Raw genomic sequence first — 20,073 nt, forward strand, 5'->3', positions numbered from 1 at the left:
GGGGAGGGGGGGAGAGGGGGGGGTGGTGAGGGGGAGGAAGAGGGGGAGGGGAGGGGGAGGTAACATTACATTACACACACACAAACTGTGTTTTATGTTCAATGGTCTGGTGGCGGGGATGGAAGATCACGTGATCGCTCTGAGCGAATCAGCGCGCTGCTCTGCCACCGGCCTCAGATTCCGTGTATAATATTCCTCGCTGAAAAAAAATATGGATCTGAAGATGAAAGAAAAAAAAACCTATGTGGTGTGAATGGCAATGTTCCTCGCTCAAATGTGAAAAAACACAATCGCTTTTCACTCTGAATTACGTGCGAACGCGTAACTGTGAGTTTATGGCGGCAAGGAACATCACGTGATCGCTCTGAGCGAATCAGCGCGCTGCTCTGCCACCGCCTCAGATTCCGTGCATAATATTCCTCGCTGAAATGCGCTGAGGTAAAAATATGGTAAAAAAATATTATGAAATAATTTTTTTTTAGGTCGGCCATGTTCTTCCCAGGCTCAATGGCCATGTCTATGCCAAATATCAAGCACGTGAGCCTCTCCGTTTAGGAGTCTATCGGTAACATTACACACACATACACACACACACACACACACACACACACACACACACACACAAACTGTGTTTTATATATACTAGGGCAAAGGGCATGCCCGTACTATATATATATCTAAAATTATATCCCCCCCCTCTATTTACATGAAATGGTTTGGTCCAAAGCGAACGGCCTGCGAGTACGGTGACAATCCCCCCCCCCCCCCTCTATTTACATGAAATGGTTTGGTCCAAAGCGAACGGCTTGCGAGTACGGTGACAATCCCCCCCCCCCCTCTATTTACATGAAATGGTTTGGTCCAAAGCGAACGGCTTGCGAGTACGGTGACAATCCCCCCCCTCTATTTACATGCAATGGTTTGGTCCCAAAGCGAACGGCTTGCAGAGTTTGGTAAAGAAATCGCCATAGCTCGGTAACTACTTGTCCGATTAATATGAAACCTTGAAAAGGCACATCCTCGGGTCCCCAGCAATATACCTGGCAAGTTTCAAGTATATCGGACCCGTGGTTGTCGAGAAACAGCGGTCACAGACAAACACACAGACACACACACAGACACACAGACACACAGAGATTACTGGAATTATAGATAGATATAGATTGCATGGTGTTTTGGAGCACTATCTATATTTCCTATGAGACGTGATTTTCTCTGAATCTTGATAGTCCTCAATGCAGAGAGCGAAACACGAGGCGCCGCCATATTGTCTGAATGGAGAATCTCAAACAGTTACTCTGCCCTCAGGGCGTAAGACATCGTGAATGCTGAATTCTTATAGTTACTTTCCTTCAGTGCATGAGATGCATGAATATTTTTTCAAGTACAGTACTGCTAAAGTAAGGTTTTTTAAAGTGCCAAGAAGGCAAATTGTGTTCTGCAGTGTTCAAATACTTAATTTAATCGAAATAAAATAAAGGGAAAGGCTGTAGAAGAAAGTGATAACAATTATTTTCGGATGTTGAACTACTACACCACCATATTTGACACAATACATTAGTTATTCGTGCCTGTTGATTGTGTCCTTTATGACATCCCTAAAACAGTAAGTTTTCTGTTTGTAATGATTTCAATTTGTTTGACTGCCAGACAGGCAGACAAATGCAAACAATTAGCTTACTCCTCTGCGCATGCACAATCAGGATGAGGTTCCGTCCAATTTGCCAAATTCAGAGCCAAAGTGCCGCAAAACTGCAGGTTTGTGTTCTACAGTGTTCAAAATATAGAATTCAATGGAAATTATTTAGTTCTTCCTTCATACATTGATGTCTGTAGACAGATAGACACAAAAATGAACCAATTGTTTAACCCCGCTTTTCACTTCACGCACGCGGGGTAAGTATTAGCATGGGACGTTTTCTCTTCCTGCCATTGGGCTGTTGGAGAAAGAAGAAGCTATTCTAAAAACGCAGGTGCCCCATTTTTTGGATGGGTGGTTTCAAATCTGGCCAATCACGATTTGGCTATCTTGGGGCCTTTCCTCACATGTGTATGCAACAATATTCACTCGTTAACTTTGATGAAACCCATTATTCTACACACTCATTTTATAAGGGATTTAACCTTTTCATTGAGAAATCATCTTTTATGATTCTACTTCAATACTTATCTAAATAAGTCTTTTTTTTTTCTTTTTTTCTTTTTTTTTGTACACATAATCGAAGCTCGTGAAAGAGCTAACATTTATCACACAAACAAATCAAACAGACAAACAAACAAAGTGTATAAAAAGGGGAGCGGTAGACAAGATGGGGAGAGAAGGAGAAGCACATAAACACAACATTTGTGAGGGACATCGGGAATGTGTGGGAGGGAGAGGGCTTGGGGGGAGGCGGCGTGGGAGGTGGGGGGGGGGTGGGAGAAGTATAAACACAAGGACACCAAGGACTTCCAGGAAAGAAGTTGGTATTTCAAAAAAGTGGATTTGGGGTGAAATTAGTGGGGGTAGAAAAGATCAAGGTTTTGGATGGGGGAAGATAAGAGATGGTGGTGAACAGCTGTTTTAAAGACCTGGAGGGAGGGGTGGGATTGAAGGGAGTGGGGGAGTTTGTTCCAGAGGCGGGAGAAAAGAGGAATTGAAAGAGTGAAGGTGAGCAGAGAGTCTTGATTTTGGCAGTTTAACAATAAGAGGGTTGCAGGCAGATCTTGTGCGACCTTTAGGAATATTTGGGGGACAGAACCCAGAGAGAGCTGGAGGAGCAAGGCTGGAGAGGAGTCGGAAGAAGACAGAAAGACCACCAACCTGCCTGCGGTGAGTAAGTGAAAGGCCCTCGGAGGTAGCTTCATCACGGGAGATTCCAATGATTCTGAACGCTTTGGTTTCAACAGCGTGAAGACGAGCTAGGTGTGAGGCAGGAGCACCAGCCCAGAGGGAGAGCAGTATTCCATTGAGCTGCGGATGAAAGCCTTGTATGTGGTGAGGAGCTCAGGTGTGCCAAGGAAGGACTTCGCACGACGGAGGATGCCCAGTCGGTGACTGGCTTTGGAGGCCAGATTTGAAATGTGGTTTTCCCAGGAAAGATCATGGCAGATAGTGAGACCCAAAAGCTTGAGTGACAGAACTTCTTGGAGAGGATTATTCAGAAAGTGGATGGGAGGGTTGTCCAGTCGGTCTTTTCGGAGAGACATCATAAGAGAGTGAGATTTGTCAGGATTGAAAGACATGTTCCACTTGTTTGCCCAGTCAGTGATTTTGTCCAGGTCTGCAGAGAGTGAGGAGGCTGCAGACTGCCGATCTGAGGGACGAGGAATGGAGCATCAGAGAGTGGAGTCATCAGCAAAGCGATAGAGAGGATTTTCAAGAGAGTCGGAGAGATCATTGATGAAGACCAGAAAAAGCACAGGGCCCAGAACACTGCCTTGGGGAACTCCGGCCTGAACAGGAAGAGATGAGAGAAACCCATTCAGGGCCACAAGTTGACTACGACTAGAGAGGACGTCCGCCAGCCATGCGAGGAGATTTCCATGGATACCAAAGGAGGAGAGTTTGGTGAGCAGAGCGGGGTGCCAGACTGTATCGAAGGCACGTGATATATCGAGGGAGACAGCCCTAATTTCCTGTTTGGTATTGAGGACCTCCATCCATTGTTGAGACAGCAGAAGCAGCATGTCCAGAGTAGAGTGACCTGGTCTGAAACCAAATTGATGATCAGAGATCAAGCCATTGGAGAAGAGGAAAGATTTCATTTGCGAAGCAATGATGGATTCCATGACTTTGCTGATAATTGGGAGAAGGCTGATTGGTCTGTAGTTACTAGGATCTGTTTTTGCACCTTTTTTGTGTAAAGCGGTGATGTTGGCTGATTTCCAAGCAGATGGCAGTTGACCTTGAGCAAAAGTGAGGGTGAAGAGAACAGAGAGAGGGAGTGAAAGAGCGGAAGAACAGGATTTTAGGACCCGTGGGCTGATGCCGTCAGGTCCAGTTGCAGAATCAGAGTCGAGGGTTGACAGAAACTTTTCCACCTTGTCATGAGGAAAGGGCACAGAATCCAGGAGCAGCTGGGTATGACTGGGTACAGTGGGTACAGAGAGGGATGGGGTTGGAACACAAGATTTAGAGGCACACACAGAGTTGAGGCATTCAGCTTTTTCACATGCGGAGTCAGCTGTGTAGCCGTTTGAAGTAAGGGTAGGGGATGGAGGGCGAACAAACACCAGAAACAGATTTGACCAGACGCCACCAGGATTTGGAAGAGGGAGACAGATAAGAGAGTTCGGTCTTGAGAAAGGAGAGATATTGTTTCCTGGCTCTCCCGAGGGTGGACACACACTTGTTTCGGGCTTTGTGAAAGGAAATGAGATTTCCTTGCGTTGGATTTGCTTTCCAGGAGACGAAGGCAAGTTGTTTCTGGGCAACAGCCTCACCACAAGATTCCATGTACCATGGACGGGAGGAGGGGTATGACAACTGAAGACGAGATGGGATAAATCTGGGCATGAGAGAGAGAGCAATTTACTTTGGAAGAATTCCCAGGATGAGTTGATGTCAGAGGTGGTAGAGATGGGAGACCAGTCTAGATGATTGATGGCTGCTTGAAAACCGTGCCAGTTGGCCTGAGTGAAATGCCAGACTCATCAACGCTGAGGAGGCTCCCTGAGAATGGTCAGAGAGATGTCCACTTTAACAAGCACATGATCAGATGAGCTAATTGGAGCAGAAGAAGAGCAGCGGACATTTTCAGGGAAGTTAGTCAAAACCAAGTCCAGAAGAGAAGATGCTCCGTTGACTGAGATCCGGGTCGGGAAATTGACAGATTGTGTCAGTCTCAGTGAGTCGCAGAAGTCCTTTGCTGAGGAGCCATGGCTGGTGAGAGAGGTACCCACACCCAGCCACCTGGCATGGTGACAATTGAAATCACCACATATGAGGAAGAGAGAGTTGGGATGCGTAGATAGAAGTTGGTCCATATTATCAGACAGCGAGATGTAGATGGAGTCATCACTGTTTGGTGGACGGTACAACACACATATGAACAAGAGGTGCGAGCGAAGGGGAAGCCGTAGCCAGAGGTATTCCTGGGGGTGAGGTGGAGAGAGGGCAGTGCAGGGCGAGTGAGAAAGAGAGTTTTTGATAAAGATAGCAACCCCACCTCCAGGACGAGGCTCAGGTCTATCATACCGGAGGAGGGAGTAATCCGGGAGAGATACTAAGGAATCAGAGACATCATGAAGGAGGAAAGTTTCTGTTAAGCAGATCACGTCTGGTTTGTCAGAAGCAACCTGTATGGAGAGATCAGTTAAGTTTGAACGAAGGCCCCGGATGTTTGAGGTCCATACCGTTAATGAAGAGGAAGGGGGGGGGGGGGCATCGGATACAGAACAGGGGGGGGAGGGGTAGGGTAAGATGTGGAAGAGGAGGAAGAGGTAGGGAGAGCTGTTGGAGGTGTGTCAGAGATTTCAGAATAGCTCGGAGAAAGGGAAGGATGGGGCTACTTTGAAAGACTGTTCAGATTGTGCCCTTTTGACTTTTAGGAAAACAAATCTACCTCCTCAATCATTTCTGTTAAGTATCTTGTCCTTTAACCTAATGCTAATAGGCAGTGAACTACCAGCCGCAATATACCCCCAACACCCCCAGCCCCTACCCTTCCACCCCATCACCTTTCATTTTCCCCACATACACCCCAATAACCAAATGCATTTCCCAGGTTGGGAAACTTGAGCTTATGAGACTATAAATGCATTTTGGGTACACTTGTATATTATCTTTCTATTAGTGCCAAAGTACTGCCAATTGTTCATGCCTACCCAGTTCCAAGTTGAACTTTCAGTATTGTTACCACAATTTTATGGAAACTCACCTTCTCTCAGATTGTACCATCTCTTTGGCTATTTCTTGCAATTTGCTTTCTTTGTCAACGTTGTCCTGCAAGACAAAAATACCCAACATTTCCTAAACGTGTTTTATTTGATACATTAACGAATCCTATTAAAAGCATAAATAAGTGCCAGATTTTAAATTCCTGACAATAGTATGGTGTTTGGATGGAATGACAAAAGATGTGCAAACCAATTCTTTCCGACGGGTGCCCTGGTTCGTTCCTTCAACGGATTGTGCTTGTACTGTGCTGTTCTCGCCATAGCCAGAAGTAAAATATCTGCAGGGGGAACAAATAGCAGTCTCATGGTTTGACGTTAAGCCCTACGGTGTAGCATCTGCACTTCTGATAAAAAAAACAAATACCTAGAAAGGATTTGCACTCTGATAAAGTTTCCTTTTTTGCTGCAGTTTCCTTCTGTTTTTGTCCTCAATGTGACACCTTCGCTCTCTTGCTTTGACTTCCCGTTCACAGAGCTACGCCATCTGCGCTCCGATGAGAGCTTTTTTAACGAAGACTCGTAGAGGAGCTTCCTGTTTTCCATCTTTTGTTCAGCATCTTTTATTTGACTATTTTGTGTTTTTATTTAGTTTTCTATTTATTCTTCTATTTAATTTTATTCCTGTTTCTATTTTTTTTTTTTTTATAATTTCTATTTTTATGTATATATTGTGTTTTCTATTTATCCCATCTTCTATTTAATTGAATAGATATCCCAGTTATAATAGTGTAAAATAATTCACAACAACACAAATATTCTCACTTGTACTGTCATCCTAGATGCTATTGAAATTCTTCTCATTGATGCCATCATTTTTTTTCAACTACCGTCCTTTTTCCGAAGACTCAAAACTTTCCTTTCATCTGCTTCATACCTTTTAAGGTCTATCTCGGTGCCCTTTTTGCCTTCCAAGTTGCTAAAGTTGCTCATGTCAACGTATCCATCGCTGTCTGTGCCACATGTTGCGCTGCCGCTCTTTTCCCCGCTAATATATCTGCTGGAGAAAGGGAAAATGCATTCAATAGACTTTTCAAATATAACAGTACTCGAATCTATGCACACATACCTGCAGATTCAAGTTAGCTGTCTCACGAGCTCGATGTGTCTTTTTGAGAACACATGAGATCCTTCAGGGTTAAAGTTTCATCAGGAACATGGGGTGAAGGCCAAATAAAAGGGCCCAGGAAAAATAGGCAGGTAACCAGAAGGTAAACTTACAATTCTCAGTGATGTGAAATAGGATGGAGAAATTCTATCTTAAAATTTCCTCTATCCATTATCATTCATTATTGCATCATCATTTGATTTTATGCAATATAAATATAAAACTGTAGGTATCTGGAATTTTTCCATCTTTAGTTGAGCGCGTCTGTATTTTGGGTACATTTTCAAACTCAATTAAGGGGAACTTGGCAGCACTGAAACAATAACCTGTAGATCTGTGGGGAAACAACCATGTTTTCTTCAACCGTAAGCGGAGGTGGTTTAACAGTGCATGTGGAGTGCAAAACAGGAAGCAAAATTGCATTAGATTGTAGTGCAAGAGAGGATACAGTTAGTGCAAACATTGTAGGTTGTTGTTCTATCTACGTAGTTTCCTTCTGAGACTTACTATAAAGTTTGATGGACATTTTATTTCTGCATGCAACATCAATATAATAACAACACAAGATGTTAAAAACACTTTTCAATAATACAAGCATATATAGGAATTTTTCAAGAAGACCAAGCCTTGTTTTACAATGACTATATCAATTATTCTACAATCAGGTGGACACTGCCAATAATAACATAGCTCAAATTATTGAATGCTAACCAAATGATAGGAAAATAAGTGACTGCCAGGGACTCCAAACTTTTCCACTACATACCTGGGTTTGGTCCGATTACTCTTGCGCACAGGTGGGGTCATGTTTTCATAGTCACCACTTCCAGGAAGTACATTTTCATAATCAGTGCAGGAAGATGAGGAAGGGCTAGGGAAGGAGATAGAACGAGGTTTGGTGAGTGGCAAAATGGAGTGTGAGGGACGTTGATGAGCTTCAAATGACTCCACGCGGCAAATAAGTTTGTATGTTTTTTGCCTGCCATGATACGTGTGCTGGGTTGGCAAAGGCGAAGCTGGCTTTCCCCGTTGTGCCCGCTTTGATTTGATACGTGGGGAATTTCCAAGGCTTTTTCTGTCCATCTCTGGAGACTTTGTCAAGCAATAAGGCAGCTCATTGGCCAACTGGCTGCTATCTATCTTTTTCTTCATTGAGATCTTGAAAGGCAGTAGACGCTTGAGAGATGATTTCTTTTTTGGACTTTGCTTGGAAGGCTTGTCCAGGGGTTCAATCTCCATCAGTATGGATGGCGAACTCTTGGCAATGGGCTTGCGTGTGATTGTAGCAAGCTCAAAAGGTGGTGGAATATCACGCACAAGTAATGGCCCAGTGGTCCTGTTCCACTCTCTGTGTTGCAAACATCCTCTTGTTCTGGTCTTTGCTAATCCTCTTGTGGTGCCATGCTCTGCGGAGATGGCAAGTGGTGATGGCGGCACAAGGCCAGGCCACCTTCGACGCTCTGCAGGTGAAACTAGCGCACCTTGCCGGCTCTGGAACCGTCCTTGGGAGTAGAGAGCAGGCGTTGACTGAAGTTGGGGCTTCATGAATGCTTGTGGACGAGAGTCCTGCCCACCACCTTGCTCAGCAGCCCGCTCCTTGGTCAATCGCCCACCACAGCTTTGGGTACGTGGTGTGCCTTGCACCAATCCATCCGCAATATGATCTTGAGAGGTTTGGTTTTCATCATCCCCATGCTTAAACAACAGTGGTGTGCCCATGAGTGATTTTGCACGTGGAAGTTCATCAACTTTATCAGTAGGTGCAGTTGTCACGCCATAGATCTCAGAGTATAAACCATCTGAGGGTTCATCGACTGAAGATGACACAGAATCAACCTCATAGTAGTTTTCTTCTTCCTCGCCATTGTCATTATTGTCATGCTGTACACTCTGTTCTGATGACCTGATGGCGGTCTTCATCCATTTTTCCATACTACCTTCTTTCAAATTTTCCTTGTGGTCTGTTTCAATCAGTACAGGAATATTTTCCTCATTTCCCTCCTTGAATTTGTCTTCCTCTTTGTCTTGTACAGCAAGATAGTTACCACAATTTTCTTTGTTTCCATTTTTATGGCTTTTTATGGCTACAGTTTGTTGATCACTCTGATTGAGTGGTACACCTTCTGTAGGACTTTCTTGATAAAGATCATTTTTGTTTCTTTCAGAATTCCCTACACATGTCGTACTCAAAACAGATTCTGACTCAATTAATTGTCCAGGTATTTCCTCTTGACTGAAACCCTTTCTGTTTTCTGATGATGGCCCTTGGAGTAGAAAATTTTCATGACTGGCAGCTACTTGTTCTTCTTCTTGTTTGTCTTTCAGTAATGGCACATTATCTTGGCCAACTTCATATTTCCCCTTCACAATACCTCCATAATGCTCCACACCTGGTGTTTCTCCTGACATTTGCTTCTTAACACTCGCATTGTCCGCTAAAACAGGAAATGTGGATGGGTCATCTAAGCTTTGACTATGGCTTATTCTTTGTGTCTCCTGCTCTTCCTTTGACATTTGCTGGTCTGCATGGCCTAACTGAAGAATGTTCTCTTCAGGAACCCTACTCCAGCCAGTATTTGACACCTCAGAATCCAGGTGTTGTTCTTCTCTCAGAATTAATTCATAACCTTCTGTGACAGTTGCATCCTTACTGGCACTGGAAATTGCTTCTGTTTCTTCTCCCTTGGCCTTTCCCTGACTAGCATTCAAATCCTCAATAAACACCTCCTCCTTTGTGGCATCCTTTACTGATACGGTGTGCTTCTTGATCAGACTCTCACCTTTTTGTGTTGTTTTATTCTTATTGGCTGAGCCAATAATACCACAACTTCCTTGCTGCTGCTCCTGTCGCCCTGGCCCCTCTCTCGCAGTGCCCTTTACTCTCTCGCTGTAGCTACCCTCATTACTATCAATGGCTCTCCATGTTCCTCCATCGATCTCACTGTGCCGACATCGTTCCGCATCTACTCGGGAAAGACTGGCACGCCGTGGGGCCTCTGAGTGCAGGTAGAAGAGGGAGCCACTCTGCCTCCAGGCCAAAGTGCCGGGCCCTTCCAGTCGGCTCAATTCAGCCTTTCCGCTCATCCTGCACCATACACACACAATCACACTTGTATTTATCAATGATTTCACAGTACATTTTCTTTTGTTGAGACATAGTTATTGTTACTGTTTACATTCTGTTCAGAACTAATTTTAATATCAGCAGTATAATCGGTAATAAAAGAACTTGAACTGTGCTTGTTTTGCTCTTTTTTTGAATACAGCGTCGAGGCTTGTGGAAGAGCAAGTACATTGAACGGATCAGGATGCAACAGGACAAAAGGAACAGTAGAGGGGGGGGGGGGGGGTAGGGGGAAGGGACACCAACAGCGGAGTTGAACGACAAGATAGAGGGAGACTTGGAAATATAATGGGTGTGGGGGGAATGGGGGCTGTAAAGGATGCATAGGATGGACAAGATGGATATAGAAGGAAACTCTCAGGAGGAAAACTGGAAATTTGGAAGGAGGTGGGCTTTGAAAGTCTTGTAGGTGGATAGGAGTGGCGCGCCGTGGGGTCTGCGCAATATTTGGAGAAAGTCTTGTCGGTGGATAGGAGTTCAGGGAAGTGGAGGGGGGTTGGGGGGTAGCGAGGGCAGAAAAGATAATGGTCTTGGATTGGGGATGATCTGAGATGGTGGTGAACAGCTGTCATGAAGACATGGAGGGAAGAATGAGATTGAAGAGAGTGTGTAATTTTGTTCCACAGGTGGGAAAAAATAGGAATGAATGAGTGGAGGTGAGCTGTGATCATGGATTTAGGTAGTTTTTCTAGAAGTGGGTTGATGGTGAGCCGTGTGCACCCTGCAGAAATCTGGGAGGGGTGAGGTGGGAAGGGACTAAGCATGGAAAGAACAGAGGGTACAAGACCAGAAAGGAAGCAGTAGAAGACTTGGAGACCACCAACCTGTCTGTGATGGTGAAGTGATAGGCCCATAGATTCAGATTCATTTTGGGAGATTCCAATAATCTTAAAGGCCTTGATTTTCGCAGTGTCAAGCTGAGAACGATATGAGGCAGGGGAGCCAACCCAGAAAGGAAAGCAGCACTCCATAAAGCTGTGGCTGAAAGTCTTGTAGGTGGATTGGAGTTCAGGTGTGCCAAGGAAGGACTTTACAAGATGGAGGATGCCCAGTCGGTGGCTGGCTTTGGAGGACACCTCTGAAAGGTAGTTTTCCCAAGAAAGATCATGGCTGATAGTGAAACCGAGAGCAGTTTGATGGGGTGAACTTCCTCAAGAGGATTGTTAAGAAAGTAGTTGGGGAGGAGGGTTTGGAGCGGGGTTGAGAGACATTTGGAGAGAAAGAGTCAGAGTGTGGGATTTGTCGAGATTTAAAGACATATTCTAAGTGTTTGACCAGCTTGTGATTTTGTTAAGACGTGAAGAGAGGGAAGAGGCTGCAGGCTGTCTGACTGTCGGATGAGTATGTCACGGAAGAGGGTGGAGTCATCAGGAAATAGATTAAGGGGATTTTCCAGAGTCAGATAGATAATTTATTAAGATCAGGAATAGGAATGGACCCAGAACACTGCCTTGAGCACTCCAGCCTTGACAGGGAGAGTAGAGGAAAGGATTATGTTGAGAGCCCCACGTTGGCTATGAGAGTGAGGAAGTCTGACTGACGTAAGCCATGTCTGGGGTTACCTTTGGATGCCATAGGCAGATAGCTTGGACAGCAAGGCAGGATGCCAGACACTATTGAAAGCTCAATATGTCTATGTCACAGAATCAACTCCAAAACAATAGTCCAAAACATGACAACTTTGATTTAAAATTTTCAACAGTGTCCCTCAATGTGCTTGTTGTCCCCCGTCGCACCGCGGAGCGAAAGGGGGACTATGGTTTTCCCCTCCGTCCGTATGTGCATCCGTCCGTGCATGCGGCCGTCCGTCCATGCGTGCGTGCATGCGTGCGTCCGTCCATGCGTGCGTGCATGCGTGCGTACGTGCATGCGTAAGCGAAGGACCGAATTCTAATTTGGTGTGTGGGTGCAACCCACGTCAAAATCCAAGATGGCCGCCGCCATGTATGTCTGAACCTTGTGAGCGGAATATCTTGAAAAATAAGCGAAGTACCAACTTCTAATCTGGTGTGTGGGTGTATCTACGCATAAGGGAGAACGCTATTGAAAATTGGGTCGCCACGTCAAAATCCAAGAAGGCCACCACCATATATATATGTCTGAACCTTGTGAGCGAAAGATCTTGAAAAATAAACGAACTACTAACTTCTAATCTGGTGTGTGGGTGTATCTACGCATAAGGGAGAACGCTATTGAAAATTGGGTCGCCACGTCAAAATCCAAGATGGCCGCCTTGCGTCTTCCACTTTGTCAACTCACATCACTTCACCGACGGGAGACCTCGGCGTAATTCCATTTGTCTTTCGAATTGTCTACTACATTAAAATTGAATGTCCCAATTTCTCCTTCAGCTGTGTCTCAATTGCTTCAGTGAGTTCCTCATCATTATTGAATCAGCTGTCAAACAGATGGGACATCAAATTTCAACAAAAAATAAAGTGATCGCTGTGGGTCAGGTCCAGACTGCATGGGGAGCAGGGAGAGAGTGATTCAGCTGATGGAGACCACAGTCAGGAATGGAGATCTGCGCAACACAGGTATTGTATTCAGGCAGGTTGTTGTGAAGGAAGAGCACACCTTCGGTCAACATTCCTCAGCATTTGTTCTTAATGACCTGTGCAATTTTTGCCCAAGGCTAGTTTAACATTCCCCTGCAATTGCAAATTTATGAGGTATGGAGTTAATCAGAAGGATTTTTTTCTTGTTGGAGGTGGGATTCCCTTATGGAGATTTCCTTCTGTCTCAGAATATTGAGACCATGATCTTGCTGGATGAAGGTTGGGTGTAAAATTCATTGAGGGGTGGTGATCCCTTGTGCTTCCATTGCAAAGGACTGTTAGACGAGCCAAACACAGCCAATGAGCTTTCAGGGTGTGCCGTCACTTCCTGGGGCACTTTGGGTACCAGCGACACCACAACAATGGCGCTGCCTTTCTCACCGCACTCAGCGGGGGATTTCCTCCTTCCCATGCATGCCATCCTATGGGGATTGTCCGTGCTCTTATCCTTTTAAATACTGAACGTTAAGCAAGGAAGCAGCACGTACCATTTTTAAAGTCTTTGGTATGACTTGCCCGGGGTTTGAACGTCCAACCTCGCAGACTCGGGGCGGACGCTCTACCAATTACACCACCGTAATTGGATCTGGTAGTCTGATAATTGGATTCCACCACCACAGCTTGGAGTCCATTTTAGATTTTGGCTCCGTGTTGAACAGTTTAATAAGGTCACAACATATTGCAGGCTGTGCTGCTGTTGATCATTAGTGCTGAGGTTTCATGGAAGCCATCTTGTTCAGCAATGACACGTATTTGCGGATAATTATGAAAATGCTGTCTGCATGTGCTTTACCAAGTCTTGTGGATATTTGTGTCCTTAACTCAGCGATCCTCCATGATTAATAACTGGGGCAACAGTTGTCGCTCAGGCACATCTTCCAGTGGTTCTGAATTGTGTTCCGCTCCAAGGTATGTGCATTCACATTTAAAGTCAGCTGACCATTTAGCTATTGTATAATAGGTTTCTTTGGAGCTGACACCTTCCTTGCATAAAAATATTGAAGACACCTCGATGCTCAATTTTAGTTAGCTCCCTTATTGTAGGACGTAGCAAACGTCTAGAAATATTGTTGCGGTGGTTCAAATTATCCCACTCCTTAACAACAATTTGTTGCGGGGGCCGGGTTCAAACCCCCCTTCTTGCACAACAATTTTTTTTGCGTGATTCCCCTCGGCTAATACCGGAGAATCACGAATACCTTCAAGGTGCACGGATCAAGGTGCACGCGTGTGCCGAAGAACTGCACGATCGAACCCTCGCTTTCACACACTTTATTCAATTGCGTGCTGAGCGGATTTGCACGGTGTGGAAAGCGGCGTTACCCCACGAGATTTATGGACCTGAGTCTAGCCAAATGCGGTCCCGGATGATGCGAGGACAACGGAGAAAAGACGTACCGAATAGGTTGGAAAGTAACAACAAAATGTACAGCCTTTTACTTTGAAGGCACAGAGAAACAGAGACGAAGATTCAGCTTATCAATTAGTACCTAATAATAACCCCGACTTGGCGCCTTCACACTCTGACACACACACAGGGAAAAAGGACACTGGTTAAGGGCGTACCGATGTACATGCTGGGATTGCCTCGCTGGTGACCACGTAGCCTGGTGTGCGTGGCTCGCAGTTCAATACCCGATCCGGACGTGCAGCCTGGATGAGGTAAGGCCCGAAGGACGAACCGCCACCTCAAAGTTGGTACGGACGAACTTCAGCACAGGTTGGACAAGCTTGCAGGTCAGCCGGATGGCACAAAAGATCGGCGCAGAAGCGATTGGTGTCGACGAAGAACAAAGGCCAAAACACGTGTCGTTGGAGCTAAAACAAGAGAGTCCAGAGCAGGGTGTCGTCCACGTGGCAAAATCCCAGGCAAGGCAAGATCGAACAGAGCTGGAGGTCGTCCTGTGCGCAGCGAAATCCTTGGCAAAAGATAATCGTGTCGTCCATGAGGCAAAGAGAGAACAGAGCAGGAGGTCGTCCCGTGCGCAGTGAAAATCCAAAGCCAAGAGACTGATAATGCGCTCCGCGTGGGCTATTATCAGACCTACCCCCGCCCTTCAAAATGTTCCAGAACCTCCCATTGGCTGAGGCTTGTCGCATCATGGCGAGGTGTTCCCGCCTCCTCACTGATCACGTGGGCCTGTGCTTCTGGCCACGCCTTCCTGTACATTAGTAATGGCTTCTCCCAACCACGAAGGCTTGACATCCTGCCCAACTCAACGCATATTTGGTCTTTATTACTACACAATGGGAAAGGGCTAATCCTTACATTCAATAAGACATAACTGACTAATGCAGGCTACATGTTGTCGTGCAATTGACTATAGGGGGTCTGCATTTATGGCACAACCACAACAATATATTATACTCTTCAACAACAAAGTGTTCCATTAATAAACCCAATGGCGATTAAACAAGCATACATGTAAGGTTTATAATAATAATAATAATTCATTTATTATGAGCAACAAAGCACGACCCGAGGTTGCCAACGGACATTACGGAATTCCTCAAACTTTTTCAACGCTCTTCTTACAAAATTGATAGCATCTGCACAGGTATTTCCCGATACTTTTGGTGCTGTCCATTTGTAGTTCTGCATATGGGAATACACTGCCCTTTAAGAAACGCCGTTAAGCTGGTCGTCTTGTCTGACGTATCATTTTCTTCTGAATTATAAAAGATATCCCACAGTTATTATCCAAGGGGTTAGCCATCGTGTGCCTATACTCGAGCTGAATTCTAAATTCATGTCTATTGCATTGTTAGCCGCGTCTCTGGCTGTCGCATAATACCGAGAGAATAGTAGTTCCACGGTTAACAGCCACACTCACAGGCAATCTTCACACTGAAGTTGAGTTTTCTTTCTGAAAGGAGCTCTTCTTCATTTCGACAAAGTACCACCAATAAGTTATTTTGTGGTCCATAAATATTTCGTCATAAGAGTAACGGAGCATGTTGCTTCACCGAGTTATCAAATTCCATCATTAAATGAATCCATACTTATTGGGTCTAAGTATCATGAAGCTCATATTTGAAACAATTTGTACTGCATGGTACGGCGTAATGGTGGTGGTAAATTTTATACACCCAACCTTCAGCCAACAACCAGACTCGGTGGCATAATGGTTAGATTACACTGAGTCTGGGAAGTCGGTGATTCAAACTACATCCGATGCCATACCAAGGACTTGAAAAAACAATTATGGGAAGGCAATGGCAAACCACCCAGTATAAGCCTTGCCAATAAACTGCTTCGGCAGCTCGTACACCCTGTAAAGAGTATGGTACATCAGCGTAATGCATGGGGTATAAAAAGTTTGCGAATTACTTCACACCTATGGATAGTAAACTATTGGCAATTTCTACTGCATCGAGTACATAAGGCTAAGGATTATTTGTACCAAAGGTTAGTATATGGGCCAATTGGGTGGAGTGAAAAACTAGCTCTGAAGACATTGACATGATTTTAACTTAAAATAAAAAAGCATATTTATTAATCACAATTTTGGTTTTTTAGGTTTTGTCAAATAGTCACATCATGGTATCCCTCCCCCCACCCCCCCAAAAAAAACAAAGTCGATAAATTTGATCACCTCATAAGCAGCTTCCACTCCCGGCCCTCGCTGCCCCTTCTTTCAGTGGTCTCTGCCGATACCCGGCCCATGATGTATCCCTGGCTCCGCAGAGGCTTGACCTCGGCAACGGGTGGCCGTTTGGGTGGCGGAGGTTTTGGGGCGAGCGGTGGTTTGGGTTTTCTCTCTCGGAGCGGTGGGCTTGAGGGCGCAAGCTCTTTCCTCGACTCCTGACTCTCTGCAGCAAATCAAGGTTTTTCATAAGCATCAGCTCCAGAAGAATACGTGAACACGATTGGCCCTTGTACAACATCTGTTATATCATCAGCAGCAGAAAAATAACGCCAAACAATAAGACTCCGAATGAAAACCACAGCCCTATCAAAGACGACCATTCGGCAAATTCGCAATTTTTTGATGTCAATCCTCGCCGTGATCCACAAATATCTGTACAGAACAGGAATCTGGGAGAAAATATGTTCAACTGTTGTGCTCTTATAGCTGATTAGCAAAAGCTTCAAGAAGCCAGCAAGGTGCTGTTGATCGAAAAATAAACAGACTTACAAATGGAGACATTTCGTGGTTAACGACTCAGACTGCATTCATCAAAAATCGTTTTAGTATCAGGTAAAACCGGTAGGAAGTTTATAAATTTCAGGAAATTACCTACGAATTGTAATACTAGTATTTTAAAGAAAATGAAGGTTGATATACCGACTTACCCATGCTCATGGTTCCATCTGCTGCAAGATCTTGCAATTTGAGTACTTGACGTGAGATGAGCAGGTCACCAGAAGATGCAAAAATAAATCTGCTTTAAGCACACAAACCTCTACCTTTGTTCATCGAGTTGGTGCTGCAGGTGAAGGGCTGGACATCACTCATTGAAGATGATGTGCAAAATTGGCTAAATATTGAAGAAGAAAAATGCGTCAAATTGTTACTCTCAACGCACCAGACTGGAGAGCGTAAAATGGTCGGAGACACTTGAGCAAAAGTTTTGCGTCGTGTTTATCGCAAGAACAACAACGAAAAGGCAGGACACGGTGAGCACAGGAGACGGGGTCCGCCCGGCCACTCCAGCACTCACTCTGACGCGAGGTTTCCTTCCCGTTTCCTGTTTGCTGCGCTCCTAGAGCCGCGTCCAGCACACTGAAAACTCGGTGTTGGTACACTGAGCACATATAGGTACATGGATTGTACAGCACCATGCACGGTCACCCTATGAGATTCACCCACCACCCACTATTCGGAGGAGATATGTGTGCATGTACTGAAAAAACATCAACAATGTCATGTGGTGGATATGCCACATCAGATGCACGTTTGGATTGTCTTCCCTGAGCTTGCCGTTTCCCTACAAAACTACTCAGTAATGATACCTTTTGTTCCTGTCATTTTATTTGATATCGTATTAGTTGTTGTTGATGTACTTGGTTAGTTCTTCAACCCCACAACCTGTTGATGCAGTATGAGCACAGAGGCCTTCCAAAATGGTATTAATGCAATAGAAGTGACTTTGTTGTTCTCATCAAAACGTTTTCACCTCTGCTGAAGAAACTTGATATCATGTTCACAGGTCAGAACTAAACTCACATTCAATGGAGTGGATGGGGCCTTCTTTACAAAAGATACTCTGAAAAACGGTACAATAATTGATTGATATGCTCCACACCTTTTTCCAGTTTGTTGGATATTTTCCTAAATTAACCAGTTCTGCAGGTATTACAGTTATTGCAAATTGGTAGCAAATGGTATTACAATATACCAATAATATACCAATATGTATCTGTAATATAATCAGCATAAAATGACAAACTATTCCAAACAATACAACTTCCATTATAGTCATCAGTCTTGGAATTGTGGAATTATGCTTCCCTCGATATGTTGACGTTTGTCCGATGTTGCTGACGTCATTTTTTCCTCTCACTCACGTTTTAACATGACATCAACTGGTGCTTCACCAACCTCAAAATGACTTCGTTTGCAGTCACTGCTTCACTTTGCTCATCTGGACAAGATTCATTTTTGGGCTGTCTCCTGGAAATTCTATTTAACCCTGTTTTCTTTTTTGTTTGCTTGTTTGTTTACAAGATCGAAGTTGATCAAAACATGTGGTGAATGGTGGTATGAATTCACAGTTGGACAGTGAAGCAACACCACAACAAAATGAATGAATAGAAAAAAATAGAATACTAAGTGGAGAAACATAGCAACGTACAGGTAAGACGATTGGACGAGGTGGGGCCACACACACACACACATGCATTTTAAAGGCCATTTTCCCTACTAGAGCGGGGGTTAGCCTTGCGGTCCCCATGACAATCTTCTCCATTTTGCCCTATTTTCTGCATCTCTCATTGTTAACCCCCTTGCCCGCATTTCTTCTTCCACCATCTTTAGCCAAGTCTTTCTCGGTCTTCCCTGTCCTCTACTTCCTTCTACATTCATTTCCATCACTCTTCTCAACCAGTCACTTTCATCCTTCCTCAACACATGACCAAACCATCTCAACCTGTTCCTCTTCACAGCATCAATCACAGGCTCTATTCCCATCATCTTTCGCAATTCATCATTTGTCTTCCTCTCTCTCAACGATACTCCGCACATCCGTCAAACCATTCGCATTTCCACCCTTTCCAACCTTCCTTGCTGCTCTACGTTCATTACCCATGTCTCGCTCCCATAAATCATAACACTTCTCACACATGCAGCATACACCTTTCCCTTCAGCTTCAACGACACTCCCCTCATCATCAGCACGCCACTCAGTTCCCGAAACTTCTTCCATGCACATCTCACTCTAGCAACCGTTGCCGAGTCTGATCCACCTTCTCCATTCAGCATGTCTCCGAGGTAGCAAAATGTTTTCACACCTTCCAGCTTCACGCCGTCTCCAAGATCCAACTCAACATTTCCTCCATCTGCAGCTCCCTCTGTAGCTCCCTCTGTGCACACCTTACATTTGAATGTAGCTGCCACACTGGTTAATGACCCTCTCAGACTACTACATTTTTGATGAACCAAATCAGTGCACATTGTACATTGAATGGAGTTCACTCCGACACCCTTCCTACACACAGCACAGGGCCACTTCCCAGTTCTTTCCACCCCACCACATGCTTTACCACTTGCCATCACCTTCGTCTTTCCAATATTCACCTTCAGACCTTTTGTCTCCATACATTCCTTCCACTTGTTCATCTTTTCCTTCAGTCCATCCATACTTTCCGCAATCAACACCAGATCATCTGCATACAACAACTTCCACGGTAAACCCTCCTTTTCGTTCTGAGCCAGCACCTCCATCACAGCTACAAATAGTAGTGGACTTAGTACCGACCCCTGATGCACTCCCACCTTCACCTCAAACTCACCACTGTTCCCGTCCTTCGTCCTTACAGCTGTGCGCGCTCTTTTGTACATTGCCATCACTACTCTGATCTGGCCAATGGGTGTTAAAAAATAAAACAAGAAAAAGAGCAGAGATTGCAAACCCTCACCAGGATGTATTTTCAGTGGCTTTTAAGGCTTTTGTGTTAAAACAAATATGGCGGCCAAACCACGTGACCGATGACGTCATCATTGTTTTTTTTCGAAACTAATTTATTCTTAGATTATGCTCAAGAAATTTCATCTTGATCGGATGAAGGTTTGTACTTGTCGAATTATGACGTCATAATGGAGGCACCTATGACATCCTCATTAACATATTTTATTCCCCATGGAGAGTTCTTTACAATGAGCCATGTCTCAATTTTTTCTATTCAGTGCTTTCCGAGATATAGAGGTGCAAAAAATTTTCGAATTTTTCCAAGATGGCGGCCG

General features: G+C 44.7%; 1 protein-coding gene across 3 annotated transcripts in view; it reads right to left on the reverse strand.

The window, feature by feature from the left end:
• The window catches only part of FGD5 (FYVE, RhoGEF and PH domain containing 5), a 204,236-nt gene extending 186,969 nt beyond the window's left edge, over window positions 1-17,267 (reverse strand). For 2 of the 3 annotated variants that reach the window (XM_078776774.1, XM_078776773.1), the window contains exons 1-6: window positions 16,965-17,267; window positions 16,264-16,480; window positions 7,752-10,070; window positions 6,755-6,877; window positions 6,071-6,158; window positions 5,862-5,926 (exon numbers count right to left, since the gene is read on the reverse strand). In XM_078776774.1, the coding sequence (XP_078632900.1) occupies window positions 5,862-5,926; window positions 6,071-6,158; window positions 6,755-6,877; window positions 7,752-10,070; window positions 16,264-16,480; window positions 16,965-16,974 (2,822 nt within the window). In that variant the 5' untranslated portion in view covers window positions 16,975-17,267. The remainder of the gene's footprint in view (window positions 1-5,861; window positions 5,927-6,070; window positions 6,159-6,754; window positions 6,878-7,751; window positions 10,071-16,263; window positions 16,481-16,964) is intronic. The other variant, XM_078776775.1, reaches the window with a different exon arrangement.
• Between the last annotated feature and the right edge of the window lie 2,806 nt (window positions 17,268-20,073).

This window comes from Myxine glutinosa, chromosome 4 (genome assembly GCF_964187855.1).
Source record: "Myxine glutinosa chromosome 4, kmMyxGlut1.1, whole genome shotgun sequence".
Taxonomy (NCBI): Eukaryota; Metazoa; Chordata; class Myxini; order Myxiniformes; family Myxinidae; genus Myxine; species Myxine glutinosa.